General features: G+C 71.4%; 2 protein-coding genes across 3 annotated transcripts; one reads left to right on the forward strand and one right to left on the reverse strand.

The window, feature by feature from the left end:
* Window positions 1-3,994: 3,994 nt before the first annotated feature.
* On the forward strand, window positions 3,995-6,934 carry PVALEF (parvalbumin like EF-hand containing). Its single transcript, XM_008155143.3, has 5 exons — window positions 3,995-4,003; window positions 5,254-5,366; window positions 5,449-5,584; window positions 5,841-5,956; window positions 6,819-6,934. Exons 2-5 carry the CDS (start codon window positions 5,261-5,263, stop codon window positions 6,863-6,865), a joined length of 405 nt encoding a protein of 134 aa, XP_008153365.2. The 5' UTR covers window positions 3,995-4,003; window positions 5,254-5,260; the 3' UTR covers window positions 6,866-6,934.
* Window positions 6,935-8,421: 1,487 nt separating this feature from the next.
* CEP131 (centrosomal protein 131) lies at window positions 8,422-22,380 on the reverse strand. Of its 2 annotated transcripts, XM_054708842.1 has the most exons (26): window positions 22,311-22,380; window positions 20,921-21,122; window positions 20,322-20,431; window positions 19,828-19,942; window positions 19,474-19,601; window positions 18,967-19,074; window positions 18,440-18,574; window positions 16,619-16,736; window positions 16,140-16,256; window positions 15,865-15,994; window positions 15,450-15,544; window positions 14,805-14,984; window positions 14,344-14,517; window positions 13,896-14,021; window positions 13,263-13,388; window positions 12,223-12,339; window positions 11,911-12,013; window positions 11,371-11,572; window positions 10,988-11,095; window positions 10,807-10,903; window positions 10,626-10,700; window positions 9,867-10,009; window positions 9,554-9,731; window positions 9,250-9,446; window positions 8,722-8,782; window positions 8,422-8,632 (listed from the first exon to the last, which is right to left on the reverse strand). In XM_054708842.1, exons 2-26 carry the CDS (start codon window positions 21,104-21,106, stop codon window positions 8,558-8,560), a joined length of 3,204 nt encoding a protein of 1,067 aa, XP_054564817.1. In that variant the 5' UTR covers window positions 21,107-21,122; window positions 22,311-22,380; the 3' UTR covers window positions 8,422-8,557. The 2 variants fall into 2 exon arrangements, with proteins under 2 accessions (XP_054564817.1, XP_054564818.1); XM_054708843.1 differs by lacking the exon at window positions 12,223-12,339.
* Window positions 22,381-22,749: the final 369 nt, after the last annotated feature.

The following is a 22,749-nucleotide window of genomic DNA, read 5'->3' on the forward strand; positions in this document are numbered from 1 at the left end:
GCCCGCAGGCTGGGGGGCACTGAGCGGGGAGCCGGGGGGCAGAGATGGAGGACGGGCGAGCCGGGGTCGGGGTGGGGCCGAGAAGGCGTGGGGTCACGGAGACGCCGCCGGATGAGCGTGGGACACGGAGGGGGCCTCCCCCCAGGACGGCGGCACTCGCGGGAGGGCCCGGGGCAGGAACGTGAGAGCGCGCGCAAGGTGCGGGGCCGCGCCGGGCCCACGCGCGGGGTCAGGCCGGCGTGGGGCCCGCACGCAGGTCTGGAGGCCGCGTGGGTCTGGCCCGGGCCCTCTGGGCGGCGCCGCGCCGGTGCCGGTGCCGGTTCCGCTGCGACCACCAGGGAAGGGGCCGCCCCGCCCCCCGCCCCGCGGGCACCGGCTGGGGCAGGGCAGGCGCCGCGCGGGGCACCGAGCACCGAGGGGCCGCCCCCGCCCCCGCCCCGCGCGCCCGGCCCCGCCGCGCCATCTTGCCCGGAGCGGGCGGCCTGCGGCCGGACCGAGGCCCCTCCCACCGCGGGAGCTGGGGTGACGGCGTCCAGGTTTAAGTTGGCTGTTCCTCGGCTCCCCCCGCACCCATCCCTCCATTCATTCCTGGCCAGACGAGCGGCGCTTTGGCAGGCCCGGCTGGGGGCGGGGGAGGGGAGGCCTCCGAGGACAGGGATCAAGGTCATTGGCAGGGGCTGGGCAGGCCCTGAGAGAGGGCATCCTTTTCCTCCAGACATTAGGGTCCCCTGCTGCGGGTGCCCCCCCAGGCCTGCGGAGGAGGGGGACCCAGGGTCCTTGCGGGCGCGTGTGGCTGCTGCCAGAGGGCGGTCCTGGCGGGGCTGTGGCCCAGGAGCACCCGTGGGCGGGCTGGAAGGCCCCTCCGGCCCAGGCTGAAGCCCGGCCCACAGGGAGCCGCCTCAGGAAGGGCCCTCAGCTGTGCGGCCCCGCTCACTCGGCAGGGTGCGCAGGGAGAGCACAGGGCCTGTGAGCAGGGCATGCAGGCCTGAGGGTGGGCAGGAGGGACCTGCCAGTCTGGGGGTGACCACTGCCAGCTCACCTTGGGGATCCCACTGTGCTGGCCTCTGCTGATTCCAGGGTAGTAAGAGGTCCCTGGCGATGTGTCCCTCCCCTTGAACAGGGGGGCAGGCCGGACACCCCAGAGCCCTCCACAGGCCCCCCAGGGGCCCAGCCCAACAGTGGGGGTCAGGGCGCCACACACCTGTGTCACCACGACCCTAGGGGTGCTCACTGGAGCGGCATCTACAGAGGGGGTCACTGGGCCGAGAGACCCAGGGACAGGCCTCCCACTGCAGGGCGTGTGGGGCGGGGTGGGGGCACCCTGGACTTAGGTGACGTGTGAGGCACCAGAACCTCAGACCCACACATGGAATATTCCCGGTCCATAGGACACGCTCCGGACACGAGGTTACCCGTGTAGGATTCCACGGATGTGAGGGTCCGGGGCCATTTGAACCCCACACGGAAAGTAGATTGCCCCCCAGGGAGGGGCGCAGGGCCTCTGTGGGGTGAGGAATTAGAGGCTGTGGTTGTACAATCAACTCTGAAAACAGCCACTTGCCCGGCTGGGATGCTCAGTGGTCAGCGCATCCTGTGCACCGAAAGGTTGCCGATTGGATTCCTGGTCAGGGCGTGTGTGGGAGGCAGGGATGGGTGTTTCTCACGTCAATGTTTCCCCCCCCCCCCAAGCGTGGCCTCAGGTGAAGATTAATAAATAAGAAAATAAAAAAGCAACTTGAACGAACACCACCGCGGCGACTCCAGAACGTGAGCTGTATGGGGGGATCAGTGACGCTGCGGACAGTCTGGGGGCCGCGGCCATTTTAACACCACGGGTTCTACTTGAACGCAGTGTCTCAGGCCAGAGATCCTGGGGAGCAGCCGGCGCCCGAGGGAACCCAGGCTGCGCGGGAGCACGGAGCCACGGGAGCCTGGACCTCTCCTCGGGGGGACCAGCGTCGGCTTTAGGGCCACCGTAACGCAGTCCAGTTTGGCCTCATCTTAACTTGGTCCCGTCAGCAAAACAAGGCCCATCCACAGGACAGCGGGAGTAGGGACATAGACATACATGTCTTTTGGGGTCACCATTCACCCCACTCCACGTGGACACGGGCAGGCCGTGGGGAGGGGAGCAGCACCTATGTGGTCCCTCCTGTAACCCCAGGTCCAGCCACACCCACGTACCGGGCACCCCAGTGGGCGTCACGGGGCCCAGGGACCCCTCCTGCTGGCCAGGACTCGCCCCACAGGTGCCCTGTGTAGGCACATCCCCCCCCACTGTGTGTGTGGGGGTGGGGTGCTGGGAGGGGAAGGCTGTTCCGGACCCCAACTGGCCTGAGGCAGCCCCTCCCGGACAAGCCCTCTGGAAAAGCCGGCCATCACAGCTGTGCCCCCCAGGGTAGGGGTCAGGGGCCACCCACACTTGCCAAGGAGACCTCAGAAGGTGGGGTAGAGCCTCCCCAGGAGAGGGAAGGTGTCAGGGCTCCAAGCTGGCCTGGCCGGGGCCCCTAGCCCCCCAGGGACACCCCATGATCTGGGGGTGGGGTGGGTGGCCTGGGGGAGCTTCGTCCTTGAGTGGAAATGGCTGTGGGAAGAGAAGCGAGTTCCCTGTCTGTGCTCTGGCTGGGCAGGACTGGGCTGCCTCTGCTGGGGTGCCGGCTGAACCGGGGTGGGGGTGGGGGGCCCAGGAGAGCCGCCCCCTGCCGTCCGCCCAGTGCCCCACCCCGAGGGCCGCACCTGAGCCTCCTGGACGGGACTCTGGCGGTCCGTGGCCCCTGCAGCCAGCTCAGCCCGGCGCAGGGGCCGGTGGCCGGGGCCAGGGCTGCGGGCGAGGAGGGGCTGCCGCTGTGGACAGAGCTGGAACGCAGGGGCACCCCAGGGACGGCCGTCTGTCATCTCGGGGCAGGTGCTGGCTCTAGGCGCCTGCGGCGCTCCCCCCTCCCCCCTCCCGGGGCCGGAGGACAGGACAGCCGCCCTCCCTCACCGGCCGGGCGGGGCGGGCGCAGCGTCCCCCTGCAGACCCTCCCGTGCCGCTGGCCTTTGTGATCGGGTTTAATTCACGCTTTATTAAAAGCGCCATTTCTCACTGCGCATTTGTCTTTCTGTGACATCACGTGGAAACCGCGGTACGGCCGGTAGAGAGGCCGGTGGCCTTTCACGCATTCAGTGCAGCCGCACGGCCGTGTCCTCCGGGTGTCTCCGTCGCCCCAGATCAAGCCTGCTCTGCGCCCACAAAGCCCAGCGCCCCGGGGCCCACGCTCCAGCCCGGCGGGCACCAGCTGTCGCCTCTCCCGGACGCTTCGCGGCGGAGCGGGGCCTCTGTAACTGTTGTCCTCCACGCAGCACGAGGGGTGCACGCGGGCGGCACGCACACGCCGAGAACGTCCCCCGTGGGGCACACACGTGGGCGTCCGTGCTGCCAGGACGAGGCCGCCGTGTGAGGCGTGCAGGGGGGTGGCACCCTGCCGGCTGGGGCACCGCGGGGCTGGGCGCTTTGGGGTGACCCTCTGGGAGAAGGAGGTGCAGGCACATGGACTCTTCTGAGGCTCGTCCTGGTCACCCCTCTTGGGAGGCAGACACACATCAGAGCGCCGTCTGCAGTGACACACACAGAACCTGCTGGGGGAGAGGCCCCCGGCCCCCAGTGACCCGGGCACAGGCCCCCTGCACCCCCCGTGACCTTGGTGGGCCCAGCCACCACCTCGGGGACCACGACCCCCCCCCACCCCACGAGGCCACAGGCAGGTGGACTTCTTGCGACAGACGGAAACCCTGTCTGCTCTCTCCCCCCACCCCAGGGTCCAGGAGGCCAGCACTGCCCATGGCCGGCCTGCCCAGCCGGTGTGGACGTGCAAGTGCCAGTGAGCTCTGGGGGCAGCCGGTGCCAGGCTGGAGTGCCGGGGGCGGGACAGCTGCAGCCCCAAGCTGTCAACAGGCCGGGCGGCCGCAGGTATAAAGGCCCCCGCTGACTCGCCTCCCAGAGCCGCGAGGGAAGCGGGCAGAGGTGAGCCCTGTGGGGAGTGGTGGCTGGGCCCACGCGGCTCACCATGATCTTGGGGCGCTGTCTTCCCACAGGACAAGGGGAGGCCCTGGGGTCTGCGGGGGCCCAGGGAGCCCAGAGAAGGCAGGAGGAGGAGGAGGAGGGGGCAGCCCCGCGGGAGCCCAGCCTGAAGGCAGCTGCGTGGCCGGGTCTGCAAGGGGTGGGCACGAGGCCGTGCGGGGAGGGAGCGTGGCTGTGAGTCGGGTCAGAGGGGAAGGTGGAGACCGGCTCACCGACCTCGGGACCCCAGGTGCTGAGTGGGGGGCGAGGACCAGGCAGGCCCAGGCCCCTCGGACCCGCAGGCCACAGGGCTGCCCCCGGGGCCGGAGCATGTTCCAGAAGGCTCCACGCCCGTGAACTTTCGAGAGGGCCAAGGAGCCTCTGAAATAGCTGCTTTGCCACGAGCCCCAGAACCCAACCCCCCCTGGGGACAGCAACCCGAGCGCCCAGCAGCTCACAGGGCTCCCCCGTGAGGGGCACAGGACAGCCTGGTCCCGGCTGCTGGCCCTGCCTGTGCCAGACCCCGCCCGCCGGCTGGGATTCCTGCCGGCCTTGGGGGGCTGCCTTGGTAGGGGGCTGCCTCGGTGACCCTGCATGAAGTGGGACAGGGACATGCACACCTCGCCAGAGGCTGTGGCAGGTGCACCCCCGGCCGGCCCTTCTGAGGGCCTGGACAGGGGGTGGGGTCACCCTGCTCGATGGGGAGTCTGGGCCTCCCTGAGTCCAGCTCCAGATGGGCCTGGGCCCAGCACACCCCACAGAGTCAGCGTCCAGCCAAGATGACCAGGACCCCCTGACCCAGGGTCTGGGCCTGAGCTTGGCTGGAGGAAGTGGGGCTTCAGGTCACCAGGGAGGCTCTGGAGGAGGCGGCTTGCTGGGCCTGGAAGGACAGCCCAGGAGCAAGGAGGGAGCAGACGTTGCCACGGCCACCCCTGAGCAGAGAGAAGGAACTGTATGCATCACCTACCACTCGGACCCTCCGTCTCTTCTTCTGTGAGATGGGGGAGCACCTCACTGTGGCCAGCAAGAGGCGGGGACACAGACGCGTCTTCCTCGGGGCCTGGCACGGGGGCCTCCACAAGGCCAGGGCCCCGAGGGCAGCTGGGGGTCTGGTCGGGCGCCTGGGGTCACTCGGGGGGCAGGAGCTGGCAGCAGCAGGGTCCCTGCGGAGCGCCCTCCCGCTGTGCCCGCGCCGAGCTGGCTCCTCCCTGCAGGGCCAGCATGGACGAGGACTTCTCCTCCCAGATGAAGAAGGTGGCCTTGGCCATGGGCACGTCCCTGTCGGACAAAGACATAGGCCTGCTGCCCACGGACGTGAGGCACCACGGTACGGCCCGCCCCCAGAACCCCGCCCGCCCGCCGGGTCCCCCTCCGGCGTGGAGACCCGCTGACCTTGCCCCGTCCCCCAGGAGCCTTCAACTACCTCAAGTTCTTCGAGCACATGCAGAAGTTCCAGGCCTCGGGGCAGCTGGAGGGCGCCATCCGCCAGGCCTTCCAGACGCTGGACAAGGACAAGAGCGGCTTCATCGAGTGGAACGAGATCAAGTAACAGCCCCCGAGCGGCTGGAGGGGGTGCCGTGGGTGCTGGGCCCTGGGCCCCTGCCTGTCCTGGCCACCACACCCGCCCAGCAGACCCGGCACCCTCCGTGGGCCCCACCCAACCTTTCGGGAGGCGGGGCCACAGGGACACACCAGACCCGGCTCCGGCTGGGCCTCAGTTTCCCCCCCTGTAAAGTGGGCACTTGGTAAACTGCCGGGCATGGCGGACGCCCCGGCTCTGACCGGAGCCCGCCCGGCCCAGGTACGTCCTGTCCACCATCCCCAGCAGTGGGCCCGCCGCCCCGCTGACGGACGAGGAGGCCGAGGCCATGATCCAGGCGGCCGACACCGACGGCGACGGGAGGATTGACTTCGAAGGTGGGCAGCGCGGGCCGTCTCTCGGGGCCTTCCTGCCCCGCCCCCTCCAGGCCCCACCCGGGTCCCTCGGTCCACCATCCTCTGAGGCAGAGTTGAGTGGCTCCCCGCTGCCAGGCGCTGACCCGTGCCCCCAAGCTCACAGCCATCTGTGATGGGCACCCCCCCACCCCAAATCACAGACGGGGAAACCGAGTCTCAGAGATGTTGGCTATGGGGAAGGTCACTGGGCCGCCTCAGGCCGAGGGTCAGTGGGAGATAAGGGGTGTGGGGTGGGGACATCAGAGGTTGACCCAGGAGGGAGGTGGACCGGGGAGGGCTGAGCCCTAGGCAGTGGGTGTGGGGTGGGGGCTGCCGTGTGAGAACTGACATTTGTGGGGCAGCAGGCCTTCCCGGAGGCTCCCGTGGTACCCCGAGGTCTGTCATCCTGCCCCCCCGCCCCCCCCGCCCCCCCCCAGGAGGGCAGGCAGCCAGGAGGCCCTGGTTAGGGGAGCACAGCCCAGAGCCGACCGATGGGCTTCCAGATGCCCTGCCAGCTGTGGGCCCACCCTCACCCCCAGGCCTCCAAGCCCCCAAACCCTGACTTGTGGGGTGACCGCAAGGCTTAACAGGCTGAGAGGTTTGCTCAGGACCTAGCCCCCAGCCCCTCTGTGCCTCAGTTTCCCCACTGAAGGCGGGTGGAGTCTAAGGGAATGTGGAGGATCCCCACAGAGACCCTCCATCGTGAGCCCCGGGTGGGCGGGTGGGCGCAGGGCACCCAGGACTGTGGGGTCCCTGCTCATAAGGGGGCACACCTCCTGGGGGCCTGCAGGGCTCTGGGGGCACGAGGCAGGGGTTACCTACAGAAATCCGTCTCCCGCTCTAGAATTCTCCGACCTGGTCAAAAAGGAGAAAATTCCGAAGAAGAAGTAGCCCCAGGCCCACCCGACCAGCGAGGGGCCCTGAGGGGCAGCGGGTCCGCGTGCCCGCGGAGAAGGCCGAGGGGGGAATAAACCAGCATTAAGTGAACGACTCGGGGCGTGGCCTGTGTGTGGGGCGCCTCGTGCACTGGGCAGGGTCTCGGGTAGGCGGGGAGCAGGGTCTCGGGTCGGGGGGGGGGCAGGGTCTCGGGTCGGGGGGGCAGGGTATCGGGTTGGGGGGGGCAGGGTCTCGGGTCGGGGGGGGGCAGGGCCTCGGGTCGGGGGGGAGGGCCTCGGGTCGGGGTCAGTTGGATGAGTGGCCCTGTCCTTCATCTGCCTCCTCGTCCCCACCTCCCTGCAGCTGCCATGGGGGGCTGCCCCGCCCCGCGCCCCCCTCCCAGCGGGGTTCTGCTCGGGGCTCGTGCCGGCCAGTCCCTGGGCCACCAGGGTCCACAGAGCGGCTGCGTGAGCACCCCTCGGGCACCTGCAGCCCCAGGGGTGGCCGAGGGGACCCCGGCGTGCGCCCTGGGCCATGCTCTGTGGGTTGGACACGTCCCTGCACCTCCTCCTGCTCCCCCTTCGCCCCAAGTTCTTCCTAAGGAAGAGCCCCACCCTCTGCCTCGGCCCCACCCCCACTCGCCACCTGCCAGCCGCCTCTGGGTGGCTAAGCCCCCCCCCACCCCGGAGGCCGCAGCCCCTCCCGGCCTCTCTCCTGTGCTGGGGCCCCTCCGCCCATTTTGTCTCCCTGACCCCTCGATGGCTGAGCCCAAGGCCGAGCTCGGACCCTCCCAGAGCCCCGCCAGCCCCGCCTGCCCATCACTGTGCGCAGAGGACACCAGGCCCCGAGACCCCAGGGGGCCCCAAGGAGCCCACTCGGCCCCACGTCCCGGTGGCAGCGGGCCTGAGGGCGACTTCTGAAAAAAACATATTCTTACTGATTCAGAGAGAGACAGAAACATCACGTCCCCACGGGGGACGGAGCCCGCAACCCGGCATTGCCCTGACCGGGACTCGAACGTGACCCACAGGCTCCTAGTTCCACACTCGACCACCGGCCACGCCGGCCGGGCCTGAGGGCGACTGGTGCCGGGACTCACACCAGCAAGAGCAGAGTCCCCAGGGCCCTTGACAGAGAGGGCGCGGCTCCCCCTCCACAGGCGGCCGCAGCCACCCCACAGCAGTGGGTCCCCCCACGGTGCGAGCAGGAGGGAGCTCCTGGCCAGCGGCCCGGGCCCCACGCCCGCGGCCGGGGCCGCGCGTCCAGACGGCCAGCAGAGAGGGAGCGGGAGCCTCCCGAGAGCCCCGTCCACTGCCCTCCCGCCCCTCCCGGCCGGCTCCCCTCCGTAAGGAGGCTCGGAGCTCCTTCGGGGCGGGGGGCGGGGGGTGAGGGCGTGCGTGTGCCAGTGCCGAGCCAGGGCCAGGCTGGGGAGGCGGATCTGAGCCAGGGCGGCAGGGCAGTTAGGGAACCTGGGCCCCCCCCGCCCCCGCCCGGCCCCAGACCGCTCTGCGGAGGGGCCTTGGGGGCCCGCAGCCCCAGGACCCAGGAGAGACAGGCAGGGACGCGGAGAATTAAGAAACAGCCCTTTACTGTCACAAGGCGGCCACGGCGCTCTCGCCGCAGGGCCCGCGGGCAGAGGGAAGGGGGGCGGGTCCACCTCCCCAGACCCGCCAGCTGCTGCTGCCCGTCCTGTCGGCCTCGGGGGCGTCACTTGGCGCTGGGCAGGGGCCGCCTGCGCTGCTCCAGCAGCTCCTCCAGGTGGTCGGCCCGCTTCACCGCGGCCTGCAACACGCACCGCGGTCAGGCCGGGCCGCCCCCGCCCCCCGCTTCCCGGCCCCCAGCCCCCCCCCCCCCCCCCCCCGCGGACCCACCTGGTGCTGCTTCCGGAGGCTGCTCACGGCCTCCTCCTTCTTGGCCAGGGCCGCCTTCACCCTGTGGACGCAAGGCGGGTTCAGGGGGTCTGCAGCCGAGTCCAGCTGGGGGGCTGGGGGGGCAGCTGTCCTGCTCTCCCCGCCCCGCCCCCGCCTGCTGACTGCGGGCGCTGGGCTGTCCGTAGGAGTTGGGAACAGGAGCTGTGACCCCGTAGAACCAGATCCTGCAGGTCAGAACCCACAGCAGGGACCTGGCTGTGCCACACTGCCTCTCAGGGTGCCCGTGGTGGGCAGACAGGAGGCAGATGATCCAGGGGGACCATGGGCCCCGGGCTGTGGGGTCTCACTCTTCACCTGGAGCCTCCGCCCTCCGCACAGCACCCGCCTCACCCAGGCGGGGCCGGAGTTCCCCGTGGAGACGCACGGGGGCGCCCGCCTGGCCCGGCCCCCACGGGTCGCCTGGCTTCTTCTTTGTCTGGAGCTGCGACCCCCACCCTGCGCCTCCCCGACGCTCGGGCCAGCACCCACCTGGCGTGCACGTCCTCCAGCTCCGCCTGCTTCTCCCGCCGGAGCTGCTCCAGCTCCAGCCGCTGCTGCGCCCGCAGCTCGGCCAGCTCAGCCCTGACCTGCCGGTTCTCCTCCTCGGAGGCGGCCAGCCGGTCGGCGAACTCCTGGCGGAGCACCTGGGCCAGGCCGCTCCGCTCGCCCGCCAGCTGCTCGTTCACCTGGTGGCGGGGGTGGCAGGGGCCGTGAGCCCGTGCCCGTGGACGGAGCCCGAGGTGGACAGGAGCCTGCGGAGGCAGAGGGCCAGGCCGCCCGCGCGCCCGCTCACCGCCTTCGCTTCGGCCAGGGCCTTGTCCTTCTGGCGCACCAGGCCTTGCAGGCGCGCGCTCTCGCCCTCAGCCTCCGCCAGCCGCCCCTTCAGCTCGGCGCACTGGTCCTGCAGCCTCCGCTGCGCCTGCTCCAGCGCCGCCAGCTCCGCCTCGTGCTGGTCTCGGAGGCGCTTGACGCTGCAGAGGAGGCGTGGCCGGTCAGGCCACCCACGCCCCGCACGGCCGGCACGGCACCCTCCGCCCAGGCCACCTCACCGGCTCTCGGTCAGGCCACCCACGCCCTGCACGGCGCCCTCCGCCCGGCCGGCTCACCGGCTCTCGGCGGCCCGCTCGCTCTCCTCCCGGGCCTGTGTCATGTCGGCCTCCAGCCGGCGGATGACCAGCTCGATGTCCTTGTCACGGCCTCTCCGGATCTCCTCCTTCAGCTCCCGCTCCCGGCTCAGCAGCCACGCTTCCTGGAGGGGGCAGGGCTCCGAGGGGACGGCCAGGGTGGCGGGAGGCGGCCCAGGCCGGATTTGTGGGGGCGGAGGGGGCCTCACCCCACCCCAGGCCCCATCCGTCCTCAGGGGAGGGGCCCGTCACTGGGACCCAGTGGGGGACCGAGGGGCGCAGCGGGTGCGGGCAGGGGGCCGGACACATGACAGGGCCTCGTCTGGGGCTGAGGGTGGCCGGGCGCCCCACAACTGGGGTGAGGGCATCAGGGGGGCGGCCTCTCAGACGAGGGCGGGCACTGGACATCTGGACACTCGGCAAGTTTAACACGGTGCCCTTTGACCCTGCTAGCTCCCAGGCTCAGGGAGCCCTCTGGGCGGCTGTGGGAGCAGGACCGGGGCTGCTTGGCCACCGGGGGTCACCAGGGCGGTGGGCAGTTGCACCCCGCAGCTGGCTGAGTGTGGCAGTTAACCTGGGGAGGGAGGAGAGGAGCGCTCCCCTCGGGGTCACCTGGACCTGCCGCCGCCCCGCTGGTGCTCCGGACACTCGGGGGAAGGGCTGGGGCGGCGCCGGGCAGAGCTCAGGGTGAAGCGCCAGGCGAGAACCAGGACCGGGCCCAGGGGAGGCCGCCCCGCCCACCTCCTTCTTGGCGCAGTTGGCCTCCCACAGCCGCCGCTCCACCTCCAGCTGCTCCTTCAGGGCCTGCAGCTCCATCTGCGGGCGGGCGGCCATGAGAGCAGCCCGCTGCCGCCCCCGTGCCCGGAGGGTCTCCCTTCGCCCCGAGCAGGGCTCCCAAGGGGCTGGCGCGGAGGAGACAGACCTGGTGCCGCTTCTCCAGCTCGGCCCGCAGGGCCCGGGCCCCGGCCGCGCTGCTCTCCTCCAGCTGCTGCCGCAGGTCCTCCAGCTCCGCCCGCTGCCTGCAGGCCCCGGAGGTCAGTGCGCGGGCGGGAGGGGGGCGAGCGGGGAGGGGAGGGGCAGGTGGACGGCGGGCACCCCAGCACCTGGCGGCCTGCTGGCCCAGCCGCTCCTTCTCCTCGGCCACCTCGCTGTACAGCCGCCGGCGCAGCTGCTGCAGGTCCCGCTGCTCCTGCTCCAGCTGCTCCTCGAAGCTGCGGAGGAAGGAACGGCTGGGGACGCGGCCGGGGCAGGGGAGCCCCGCTCCGCACCCACCGTCCCGGCCACCAGCTGCCGCCCAGGGCGTGGTCCCTCGGCACCGGCTGGTGTGGCTGCCGCCCTCCCGGCTCGTGTGCGGGGCCGCAGCTCAGCTCTGGGTCCCCATTTTCACTCTGGGGGTCCTGAACCCCCTCCAGGCTCCAGGCACACCCCAGCTCTGCTCGGACCATGGCCCCCGTGCCCTGTGGGGCGCCGGGAGGGGGACACCCACCGCTGCTGGGTGCGCGCGCGCTCCTGCTGGGCCAGCGCCTCCTTCTCCTGCTCCAGCTGCTCCCGCAGCGCCTCCGCCTGGCGCCCGTAGCGCTGGGCCGCCCGCTCGTCCGCCTGCAGCAGCTCGGCCGCGTGCAGGCTGCGCAGCTTCTTCACCTCCTGCTTGTGCTTGGCGATCAGCTTCTGGATCTCGGGCTCCAGGCCTGGGGGCGGGGCCAGGAGCACAGCACTGCAGGGACCCCGACCTTGGCCCTGCTCTCCCCATCAGCGCTGCAGGGACCCTCAGTCCTCACCCCTGTGACGCCAGGGCTAGTCCCGCCAGCACCCCCGTCACCCTGGCCAGTGGGGGGCCCTGGCAGTACCCCGGCTCCTGGGAGGAGGGAGCCCTGGGGAGAGGGTGCACTGGGACCTGCTCTCTAAGGGGAGGAGCCACGGGACAGGTGGCAGGAGACCTGACCCCAGCCGAGCGCCCGCACCGCCCGAGCCCGCGCCCCCTCCCCCAGCCGTGAACTGCCCCCTCGTCCTCTCAGCCGCCGCCCACCTCTGACCGTGATCTCCTTGATCTTCCGGGTCTTCTCGTTCATCCACTTCTCCCTGCGCGCCTTCTCAGTCGCGCTCATCAGCTCTTTGAGCTTCTTGATCTCCTACCGGCGAGAAGACGGGCGTGGGCAGGAGCTGCCGGAGGCGGGGACAGCCGCATGCCCGGCGCTGGGGCTTCAGTGCGGGCTCTCGGGGCGGGCACCGCACGCTCCTGCGATCCCAGCACCAGGTCCCGGCACCAGCCCGTGACTGGCTTTGAGGCCGGGCAGAGGCTCGGCGGTGTGGTCTGCAGGCGGGCGCCGCGGCCGCTCACCAGCGCGTGCTGCTCCCGCATCTGGGCCTCCCTCTCCTGGCGCCTCTGCTCCCCCTGCTTCAGCTCGGCCACCACGGCCCCGCACTTGTCCCCCAGCGCTTTCTTGTCTTCGATCAGCTGCATCGGGCGGGAGGTGCGCCAGGTGAGGCCCCACCGGCCGGACCCCGACACCTGATGGTGCCTCTCCCCCTGCCGGGGGCCAGCACACCAGCTGGGGCTGGGCCACCCCGCTGAGCCCCTGTGGTCAAGGTCAAGGTCAAGGGGCCACAGCTGTCACCGCCCTCCACGCCCCCAGCCACCATGGCCCCCGGAGCTGAGTGGAGTCTCCTGACGACGGCTGGAGCCACCGGGCTCCCTCCTCTCTGCACAGACCTTGCCTCTGCCCAGAACAGGACCCGGCAGAGGCAGAGGCGAGGCTGAGCGCAGGGGAGCTGGGAGCTCGCAGCCCTCATGGGCCTCCAGCTGCCACCAGGCGCAGCCGCCCAGGACTCAGCGGCCCAGAAAGCACGGGAGCGGCTCCGGAGCGGCGCGGTGGGCACTCGGGGTCATGTCTCCTGCGGACACCGCCCCCGTCGGTCCTGAGCAGCCCAGCTGGTGTGCCCTGCCCACCTGACCCTGTCACCGCCCGCCATGCTGGGCCAGAGGGCAGGGCTGTGAGCCTTGGACTAGCCCCGTGGTCGGCAAACGGCGGCTCGCGAGCCACATGCGGCAATTTGGCCCCTTGAGTGTGGCTCTTCCACAAAATACCACGGCCTGGGCGAGTCTATTTTGAAGAAGTGGCGTTAGAAGAAGTTTAAGTTTAAAAAATTTGGCTCTCTCAAAAGAAATTTCAATCGTTGTGCTGTTGGTATTTGGCTCTGTTGGCTGATGAGTTTGCCGACCACGGGCCTAGCCCATCGAGCGGGGGAGACACTGCCCGCCCGGGAGGCCGTGGGCCTAGAAGCTCCCTGAGGCCCTGTCCCTGACCGTCCCTGACCTTGACCCTGTCCCTGACCCCAGGGGCCCTGACCCCGCCCTGTGCCGGCTCCCGGCGGCCTCACCTGGTCGATGAAGGACAGGTGCCGCTGGATGGTGGCCTCGTAGTGCTCCCTCTGCTGCCGCAGCTGCCGGCCCAGCTCCTTCTCCGTCTCCCTGACCCGCCGGATGGTGAGGTCCCGCTGCTGCGCCTGGGGGTGCGGGGAGGGGGCCCCAGAAGATCAGGACCACTCAGGGGGCACTCAGACCACATCCAGAGGGCAGCCTGGGGCAGAGGCGGCGACGGCCCACGCAGGCGCCAGTGGAGATGGTGGTGACAAGTAACGGGCGGCGGGGGCGTGAGGGCGGTGGGGGCGTGGGGATGGGGGAGTGAGGATGGGGGGGCGTGAGGATGGGGGCGTGGAGGCGGTGGGGGCGTGAGGATGGGGGCGGTGGGGGTGTGTGGATGGAAGTGTGGGGGCGGTGGGGGAGTGAGGATGGGGGCGTGGGGGTGGTGGGGGAGTGAGGGCAGCGGGGGAGTGAGGGCAGTGGGGGCGTGGGGGCATGAGGATGGGGGAGTGAGGATGGGGGAGTGGAGGCGGTGGGGTCGTGGGGGCGTGAGGATGGGGGCGGTGGGGGTGTGAGGATGGGGGCGGTGGGGGTGTGAGGATGGGGGCGTGGGGGCGGTGAGGGCGTGGCGGGGGTGGCGGGGTGCTCACCAGCGCCCGCTGTAGCAGCGCCATCGCCTGCTTCTTCTCCTCCACCTCCAGCTTCAGCCGCATCACAGACGCGCTCACCTCGGACGCAGACTCCAGGCGCCGTGGCCCCTCCTCCAGCGCGAGCCCCTGAGGACGCGCTGTGTCAGGAGGTCCCGTCCTGGGGGATCTGCCGCCCGTCCTGCCTGGGCACCCGCACCCTGGGGACCCGCACCCTGGGGACCTGCACCCTGGGGACCCGCACCCTGGGGACCTGCACCCTGGGGACCCGCACCCTGGGGACCCGCACCCCTGGGGGGACCCGCACCCTGGGGGGACCCGCACCCTGGGGACCCGCACACCTGGGGACCCGCACCCTGGGGACCCGCACCCTGAGGACCCGCACCCCTGGGGACCCGCACCCTGGGGACCCGCACCCTGAGGACCCGCACCCCTGGGGGGACCCGCACACCTGGGGGTCCGTCGGCCGCTCCCGCCCCGACTGCTCCATCTCATCCAGGAAGCACATGATGCTCTGCAGCTTGGCCTCCGACAGCAGCGTCCCGTCCTCCGGGGGCCCGGCGGGCGCACTCAGCTTCCCCAACTTCTCCAGGTTGTCGGCCGTCAGGGAGCTGGCATCGTCCTCCTGGGGAGGGGCTCAGCTGGCCTTCCAGGAGCTCCTGGGCCCCGGCGCAGGGCATGGGGGGAGGGGAGGGGAAGGGAGGGCAGCTGGGCCTGGGTGGGAAGCAGGGGCCCTCGCAGGGCATGGCTGGGGAGACAGTGCCCGCCCACCCCCCCCAGGTCACTCGGGGGCCCTGAGCCGCAGATGCCCTGGGTGACGGGCTCGCCAAGGCCCACCTGGTCCTCATTAGGGACCAGGAGAGCAGGCGGGGCCCAGGGGTGAGGCGGCACCAGGGGAGGGCGCCCGGTCACCTCGTCGCTCCAGGCGTATCTGTCCTTGTGGTAGGCCCTGGGGCGGGGCAGCGGCTCCGGCGCCTCCTCCAGCAGCCGCAGCGTGTCCAGCAGCTCGTCCAGGGTCGCCCTGCACTGGGCCCTGCCCCCAGGGCCGCCCGTCTCCAGGGCCTCCCCAGCCGCGTCCTGGGTGCTGGCGTCCTGAGGCAGACGGTGGGCGGGAGAAGCTAGCGCGGCCCTAAGAGGCCGACAGCACCCGAGAACCGTGGGTGAGGCTGGGCACCCACTCAGCCACGAGGACCGGGCGTGCCAGACCCACCTCCAGGGAGACAGACGGGCGGCCGAGCGGGGGGTGTGGGGGCCTGGCCACCACCTAACCTCTGAGCTTCCAGCTTTGTGGGCCCCACCCCAGGGCATCGGTGCCCACCCCGTAGGACCCCAAGCCACCAGGGACCCCATCCCTGCGGTGGAGTAGCCGTTCCTGGCTGAGCAACCAAAGCTGTAGAGGGGCAGGGCAGGGGAGGGGAGGGGCATGGGAGGGGAGGGGCAGGGGGAGGGGTGGGGAGGGAGAGGAACAGAGGTAGGGCAGGGCAGGGGGAGGGGCAGAGCAGGGGAGGGGAGGGGCGGGGCAGGGCGGGCGGGCTGGTGGAAGGGCTGTGACCACACCTGCGGCTTGCCGTCCGGGAGCCTCTGGGCCTCTGGAGAGGTGTCGGGGACAGGCGGGCAGGGGTCCTCGGGGCCCGGGGTCTGGAAGCTGGCCCCTGCGAAGCAGAACAGGGCGTCGGCACCCCGGGGGGGGGGGGTCCCGGGAAGAGGCAGGCGTGGAGGCCTCATGGAGCAGAGGGGACACGGGGCCTGGCCTCTGCTCTGTGGGTCCCATGTGTCCGGCTCGAGAAGGTGGGGCAGGAGGGAGGGGCAGAGCCTGGGTGCCGTACAGCGAGGCCCTCCTCCACGGGGAGGGAGGGGTTGAGGGGGGGGGCCCCACCCTGGGCAGCAGGGGCCCCAGCTCACTCAGAGACCGGAGCCCGGGGACAGAGCAGGAGGGGGGGGGGGGGGGCAGGGCTGCGGGCTCTCCGCTCACCCGTGTTGTTGGCCTTGGGGGTCTGCTGAGCGCGGTCTCCTGGCCGCAGGGGCGGCTCCTGGGCCGACCGGGGCTTCCCCGCATCCTGGGTCCCGTGGCCGGACTTCTGGGCTCGCCGCTGCTGCAGCTCCTGCGGGCGGCCCGTGAGCAGCCCGCCCCCCACCCCCGCCCCATGAGCAGCCCGCCCACCCCCGCCCCGTGAGCAGCCCGCCCACAGGACCGCCCTCGCCCTCCGCACCCCCCCCCCATGCCTCGCTCAGGCCCTCGGCCCGCACCTGGATGGCCGCCCGGCGGGCCTGGCGCGCCTTCTCCTCGCGGGCCTTCCTCCGGGCCGCCTCCCTCTGCTGGCGCAGGCCCAGCAGGTCGCCCTCCGCCTGCCGCCTCTGCTGGCCCTGGGAGAGGCGTCGCCGGCCGGGGGTGAGCTCCCACGGCACCCCGACCCCCGCAGACGCCCGCCTGGGTTTCTGCAGCCGCAGGAGACAATCCTACCCTCTCGGTGGCTCTTTCGGGCGAGGGGACGGCTCTGCGTCACGGAGCAGGGGCCCAAAACCAGAAACCGATTTGGACCTCTCAGCCGGGATGGACCCGGCCGGCATTTCCCGACACCCAGGCCCTGCCGACCGAGGGGCCGAGGGAGCGGCTCAGGGCGGGGGGAGGGGGCCCCGACAGGTGTGGGCCCCAGAAACCCCGTCGCTTACGTCGCTGAGGCCCCAGGTTCCCGCCCGCCCCCGGCACGGCTCACACCCACACGGACCTCCAGCTTGGATGCCAGCAGGTGTCCCAGGCTGGCGGCTTGGGCTCGGCGCCGCTGGGCCTGGTGCCGGTACCAGCGCTGGATGGTGATGGCGGCCTGGTTCACCTGGTGGATAAACCTGGCGGAGAGCGGACTCAGGACCCCGAGGGCAGGCGGCTGAGCAACAGCCTCCCGGGCCCCCAAGGCCCAGTGGGGCCCCCAAGCGGCGGCCTCTGCTCAGGTGGCCGAGGGCCCCGCCCACACAGGCTCCACTCACAACCCCAGGTCTACGTGGCGTGGGCATTACTACGTGGACATTACTACGTGGCGTGGACATTACTACGTGGCGTGGACATTACTACGTGGACATTACTACGTGGCGTGGACATTACTACGTGGACATTACTACGTGGCGTGGACATTACTACGTGGCGTGGACATTACTACGTGGCGTGGACATTACTACGTGGACATTACTACGTGGCGTGGACATTACTACGTGGACATTACTATGTGGCGTGGACATTACTACGTGGCGTGGACATTACTACGTGGACATTACTACGTGGCGTGGACATTACTACGTGGCGTGGACATTACTACGTGGCGTGGACATTACTCAGTGGACGTTACTTCGTGGCGTGGACATTACTCAGTGGACATTACTACGTGGAGCTGATTAAACAAGCCTCAGCCTCGGTGCTCGGCCAGGGCACAAGCAAAGCGCCAGGATGGGCACTCACCTGCGGGGACGTGCACACAGGGGTCCCCACGTGCTAAGGTGGGGGAGGGGAGCCTTCCTGCCCAGAGCTGTTTGGATGTTTGTAACATCACTCACTTCACACAGGTTAATGCTGCTGAAAACGCTCCCAGGGGCGGGGGCAGGACAGGGGCAGGGGCAGGGCAGGGGTAGGGGCAGGGCAGGGGCAGGGGCAGGGGCAGGGGCAGGGCAGGGGCAGGGGCAGGGGCAGGGCAGGGGCAGGGGCAGGGGCAGGGCAGGGGCGGGGGCAGGGCAGGGGCAGGGGCAGGGGCAGGGGTAGGGGTAGGGCAGGGGCAGGGGCAGGACAGGGGTAGGGCAGGGGCAGGACAGGGGCGGGGGCAGGGCAGGGGCAGGGGCAGGGGCAGGGCAGGGGCGGGGGCAGGGCAGGGGCAGGGGCAGGGGCAGGGGCAGGGCAGGGGCAGGGGCAGGGGCAGGACAGGGGTAGGGCAGGGGCAGGACAGGGGCAGGGGCAGGGCAGGGGCAGGGGCAGGGCAGGGGCAGGGGCAGGGGCAGGGCAGGGGCAGGGGCAGGGCAGGGGCAGGGGCAGGGGCAGGGGCAGGGGCAGGGGCAGGGCAGGGGCAGGCGCTCTGAGTTTGGACTCCCACCCGGGGCTGCCTCGGCAGGGCGAGGCCGAATGATTTCGAGGCCCTTGTGCGGCCCGTGGGCCGGGCGTCCCCACCCCTGCTCTAGGGGACGGCAGGCGGTGACGGCCCAGCCAGGGAGGTTCCGTCACTGAGCGGTTCCTGACCCAGAGGGACGCACGGCCGGGCCCCAGCAGGAGCCCCCGCCCCCCCCCCCCCCCCGCCCCCGCCCGGCCCAGCACTCGCCACAGGTCCCTGGCTGCCCAGAGGTGCTTGCTGGGTTTCCGTTCTCGTCTCATTCCCACTCGACTGTAACTGCCTCCTGAAGTTTGCTTCAGGCGCCAGGAAGCCTGAGCTTTGCTACAACGTCTCTGCCCCAGGACCCTCGGCCGCGGCCCGGCCCTCCTGATCTGCCTTTTCCGGACGCCTCGGGAGAACGCAACAGGACCGTGTGTCTTTCCAGCCACGACGCGGGAAGGCCCATCGCCGGAGCCTGGTTACCTCTCGGCCTCCTCCTCCGTCACCTCCCGCCGCCTGAGCAGGCCCCCGGCGGCCCCCGCGCTGCTCCGGGCCGCGTTCTGGGGCTTCCCGCAGCCGCTGCCCTCGCCCTCGCGGGTGGCCGCCTTGACGAGGTTGCTGACAGGAGGCAGAGGAAGAAAGGCTCGTGGCGCCGACCCAGCCCACTCACCGCCCGGGGCCCTCCGCCCGCCCCGGCCCTGGGCCTGCAAGGAGGCGCCACCGCCAAGGGGAGCCCGCGGGCCTGCCCCGTCCCACAGCCACCGGCCTCCCGAGTGCCCGTCTGGCGGCACCCAGTTCACTGAAAAGGCAAAAGGGCCTCAGAAGTCACCGATCCCAGAGCAGGAAGGTGCGTGAGGACCCACGGCCGACCCTGAGCACACGGGGTGGCTGCGGCGTCCTCAGAGGGACCCCACCCGTGAGCGTGAGCCCACCAGGCCCGGCCCGCGTCCCCCTCCGGCGCTCTGGGGGACGCGGCAGCAGGCGGCTCCCCGGGCCGGGCCGGGCCTCACTTGAGGGCGGGCGCCGCGCGGTTGGAGCTCTTGGGCGCGGTGTCCGCGGGGGCGTGGTTGTTGTGCACCATGGTGGTGACGCAGTTGCCCACGGCCGCCTTGTTGCTCCTGCAGGAGGCGGAGGCGGGTCAGGTCCCCAGTCCCTCCGGCCGCGTGTGCCCCTCCCTCCCCGGCCTGGCCTCTTCAGGACGGAAGCCCCAGCCGGGGCCGCGCAGAGCCTGCCTGTGAAGACACGCCCTTGCAGCCCCTCCTGGGGGCCCTCGGGGAGAGAGCCAGTCACTCACTCATTCATTCACTCACTCACTCATTCATTCACTCCTTCACTCCCTCCCTCACTCGTTCACGCGCGCTCTCTCTCTCTCTCTCTCTCTCTCTCTCTCCCTCCTTCACTCACTCACGCACTCACTCCCTCCTTCGCGCGCTCCAGAGCGCTCTGGTCTGGCCACAAACAAGACGAAGCACCTGCCCCATGTGGGTGGGCCACGGGGGCCCCTGCGGAGGGCGCACCTGTTGTTGGCAGTGAAGTTGGGTGCCAGGGACACGGTGCCCTCTCTCCTCCGTGGGCCCGCCGGCGCGTCCAGGGCACAGGGACTCCGGGCGTCGGGCGGCGAGGGGAGGGCCCGGGGCTGGTCGTCCTGGCGGTGAACGCAGACGCGCTTCAGCCGAGAAGAGACGCAGCCACGCGCGGCTGACGCCCGGCCCTTCCCTGCCCCACGGCCTCACTCACAGCCCGGCGGGCTGGCCCCGCTCCAGAAGGAAAGTTGTGGTCAGGGCTGCGCACCCCCTTGCCCCCCGACAGGGGCAGCAGAACAGAGCGGGAGCCAGGCGACTCCTGGGGCCCCTCAGCCGCCCGGCTCTCACCAGGATGTTCCACGTGGCCCCCTTCTCGCTGGAGGCACTGCTCACGCTGGCCGGCCTCCGGTTCCCACCGGGGCTGCTCTCGAAGAGCGTCAGGAAGTCGGGGGGCCCCGCCGGCCTGGGTCAGACAGGAGGCAGGGACAGTCAGGAGCACAGCGGGGACGGCTTGGGTGACGTTTCCGGCTCCTGATCCGACAGCCGAGCCTGGAAGGGGCGAGGCCCTGCCCGTGGCCACGACCCCCCGGAACAGCGCCGCCGGAAGAGGGGCGAGTAGGCAGGGGACGTCGGCCCTGAGCCCACACTCCACGCGCAGGGACGACAGGTCCAGACGCGACCTGCCTGCCCCCAGGACTGGCCCGAATGAAGGGCACCTCAGGCCCCACTGCCCGGCCAGTGCCCACCCTGGTGAGGCCGGAGGAAGGGCTGACAGAGGCAGGACAGAAGCAAGTGGGGGTGACCAGAGGGGGTCAGAGGTCGCCTGAGGGGTCAGAGGTTACCTGAGGGGGCCGGCCCACGCCTGCTTGGCTTGTGGCTGGTGGACCTGCGTGGTGCTGCTGGATCTGCGAAGGTTGTTGATGGCCCTGGCGCTCCCGGGCCCCGTGGCCTCCTGCAAAGGGACACCACCGACGTGGCCCCGGCTCCCCGCTCACACCGTGGGGGCCGCGCAGAGCAGATTCAGGGGGAGAGGTGGGGGGGGCGGCAGGAGCAGCAGGGCCGCCATCAGCCTCCCTTCTGGAAAGAAGGGGACCCCCCCACCCTCCCCACCCCCCGCAGGCGCCTGGAGCTCACAGCCAGCGAGCCTGTCCCCGGCCCGCCGGCCAGCCCGCTGCGTGCGCATTTCAACAAACCCCAGCGCTGATGGAGGAAGGGAACTTGGCACGAGCTAGGCCCCGGCAGGCCTAGGGCCTGGCCTCACTCTCTGTAAGTTCACGCCCTGGTCCTTCCTGCTCTCCAGGAGGCCACGGGGCTGGGTGAGGCAACGGGCGTGAGGTGCTGCTGAGGTGCGGAGCTCACCCGGAGTCAGAGGCCCCCCTGATGGCCACTCCCCGTGAGGTGCGAGGCCCGGGACCCCGGCAGCCCCAGCTCTAGCACTCACCCGCGCCTTCCTCTCCGGCTCGCTGCCTGTGGCCACGGAGATGGAGCGGGCGATAGGCTTGGCGGCAGAGGCGCTGTTGGGGCGTCGGGACATGGGTGGAGGGAGCCCCGTCAGACTCAGGTCCAAGCCTTCCAGGCTGCCCTCGGGGGGCCTTGGGGGGCTGCTGGTGGCCCGGGAGCCTTTCATGGTGGACGAGAGGGCCCTGGGCAGGTGAGGAGAAGTGCAATGAGCCCCCCACAGAACCGGGTCCGTGCACGCCGCCTCTGGCCAGGCCCCAGGGGGCCTGGGGCATTGGCCTGCTGCCCCCAAGCTCCCTGGGAAGGCGGCGGGCCCCTCCTCCCCCAAACCAGGCCCAGAGCAGGACCGCGAGCGATGAACAGCCCAGACACGGCCTCCGGGGACAGGGCCACCTCTGGCCTTAAAAACCGCTGGGCCCGGCCGGCGCGGCTGGCTCCGTGGATGAGCGTCAGCCTAGGAACCAGGAGGTCACAGTTCGATTCCCGGTCAGGGCACGTGCTTGGGTTGCGGGCTCCATCCCCAGGTTGGGGGCCTGCAGGAGGCAGCCGATCCGTGATTCTCTCTCATCATGGATGTTTCTCTCTCACTCCCTCTCCCTTCCTCTCTGACATCAATAAAAATACATTAAAAAAAAAAAACCCTCTGATGGCCCCCAGGCACAGAGAACAGAGTCCAAACGCCTCCCGCTCAGAGCTGACCCCGAGCGCGTGGCCTCCTCACGCCCCCTCTGCCCCTCCCTCTGCCCCAGCCACCAGCCTCCCTGCGGCCGGAGGACAGGGACTCGGGGACCTCGGCCAGCAGCCCTCGGCCTGGGGCCCCTCCCCGGGGTCACAGGCCCTCCACCTGGCCCCGGTCACGGCCACCTGGCCCCGCGGGCACCAGGGAGGCCCCAGGGCAGTGAGCCCAGCCCTCCGGGCCCGAGGGCTCTGGCGGGCACGCACCCACGGTCCCCACGGTCAGGGCTGCAGCCCCGGCCCCGCCATCACCAGGCCCGCCGCCCCAGGTCTGCGGTTCCGGTCGTGCGGGTGAAACGCCCCCTCTCCCCGGGCCGGACCGGCCTCGCCCGCTGGACGCGGCGGCCCCCGGCCCGGCCACTCGGCGGCGGCGAGCGGGCCTCCCCTCCCCGCGGGACCCCCAGGCCGGACCTCGCCTGCCCCCGAAGCGGGGCCTCGCGTGGAGCGGGGGTCGGGGTCTGGGGCCTCCGCCGGCCGCTCGGGCCGGGCTGACCCAGGGCCCCGCCAGCCTCTCACCCAGCGGCTCCCCGTCGCCCTGGGGTTGGGCTCACGGGGGCGGGCCGGAGCCTGCGGACCGGGAGGCCGAAAGCGGCCCCGGGCCCTGGGTCGGGCCCCCTCGCCGTGCAGGGGCCTCTCACCTGCACGTTCCTCCCCTGCGCGAGCCGGCCCGGGCGCGGGGCCTGCGGGGCCCGAGGCGAGGGGTGCGCGGGCCCGCCTGGCTGGGACGCGCGGGGCCCGGGCTTTGGGCCGCCGACTCGCGCCCCCCGCCCCGGCGCCGGCACCGAGGCCCGAGGTGACAATGGAGCAGCCGAGGGTGGACGAGCGGCGGCAGCTAGCAACCAGCAAACAGCCCGCACCTCCTCCGGGGCCTCACCAAGTCCCGCCTCTCCTGCCCGCGCCGCTCCCGGATTGGCCCCCCAGCGGGCCGCTCCGGCCGTCGTGAGAGTTCATTGGGCCGCTCGGCTGTCTTTCGGGAAGTTCAAGCCTGGGAGGAGCCGCAGAGACCCGCGGGGGGGCGCTCCGCCGTGGCAGCGGGCTGCCCATTGGACGCGGCCGGCGTGGGCGGGGCCTCGAATG

This window comes from Eptesicus fuscus, chromosome 20, assembly GCF_027574615.1.
Source record: "Eptesicus fuscus isolate TK198812 chromosome 20, DD_ASM_mEF_20220401, whole genome shotgun sequence".
Lineage (NCBI taxonomy): Eukaryota > Metazoa > Chordata > Mammalia > Chiroptera > Vespertilionidae > Eptesicus > Eptesicus fuscus.

Excerpts from the sequence above, each read along its gene's own strand:
- PVALEF (XM_008155143.3), top strand. The coding sequence starts at position 5,261 with ATGGACGAGGACTTCTCCTCCCAGATGAAGAAGGTGGCCTTGGCCATG. Across the intron at positions 5,367-5,448 it reads CACGGACGTGAGGCACCACG|GAGCCTTCAACTACCTCAAG; the intron begins GTACGGCCCGCC and ends CCCGTCCCCCAG. Across the intron at positions 5,957-6,818 it reads CGGGAGGATTGACTTCGAAG|AATTCTCCGACCTGGTCAAA; the intron begins GTGGGCAGCGCG and ends CTCCCGCTCTAG.
- CEP131 (XM_054708842.1), bottom strand. The coding sequence starts at position 21,106 with ATGAAAGGCTCCCGGGCCACCAGCAGCCCCCCAAGGCCCCCCGAGGGC. Across the intron at positions 19,075-19,473 it reads AACTTCACTGCCAACAACAG|GAGCAACAAGGCGGCCGTGG; the intron begins GTGCGCCCTCCG and ends CGCCTCCTGCAG. Across the intron at positions 9,732-9,866 it reads GAGCGGGCCGCCGAGAGCCG|CGTCAAGCGCCTCCGAGACC; the intron begins GTGAGCCGGCCG and ends CCTCCTCTGCAG.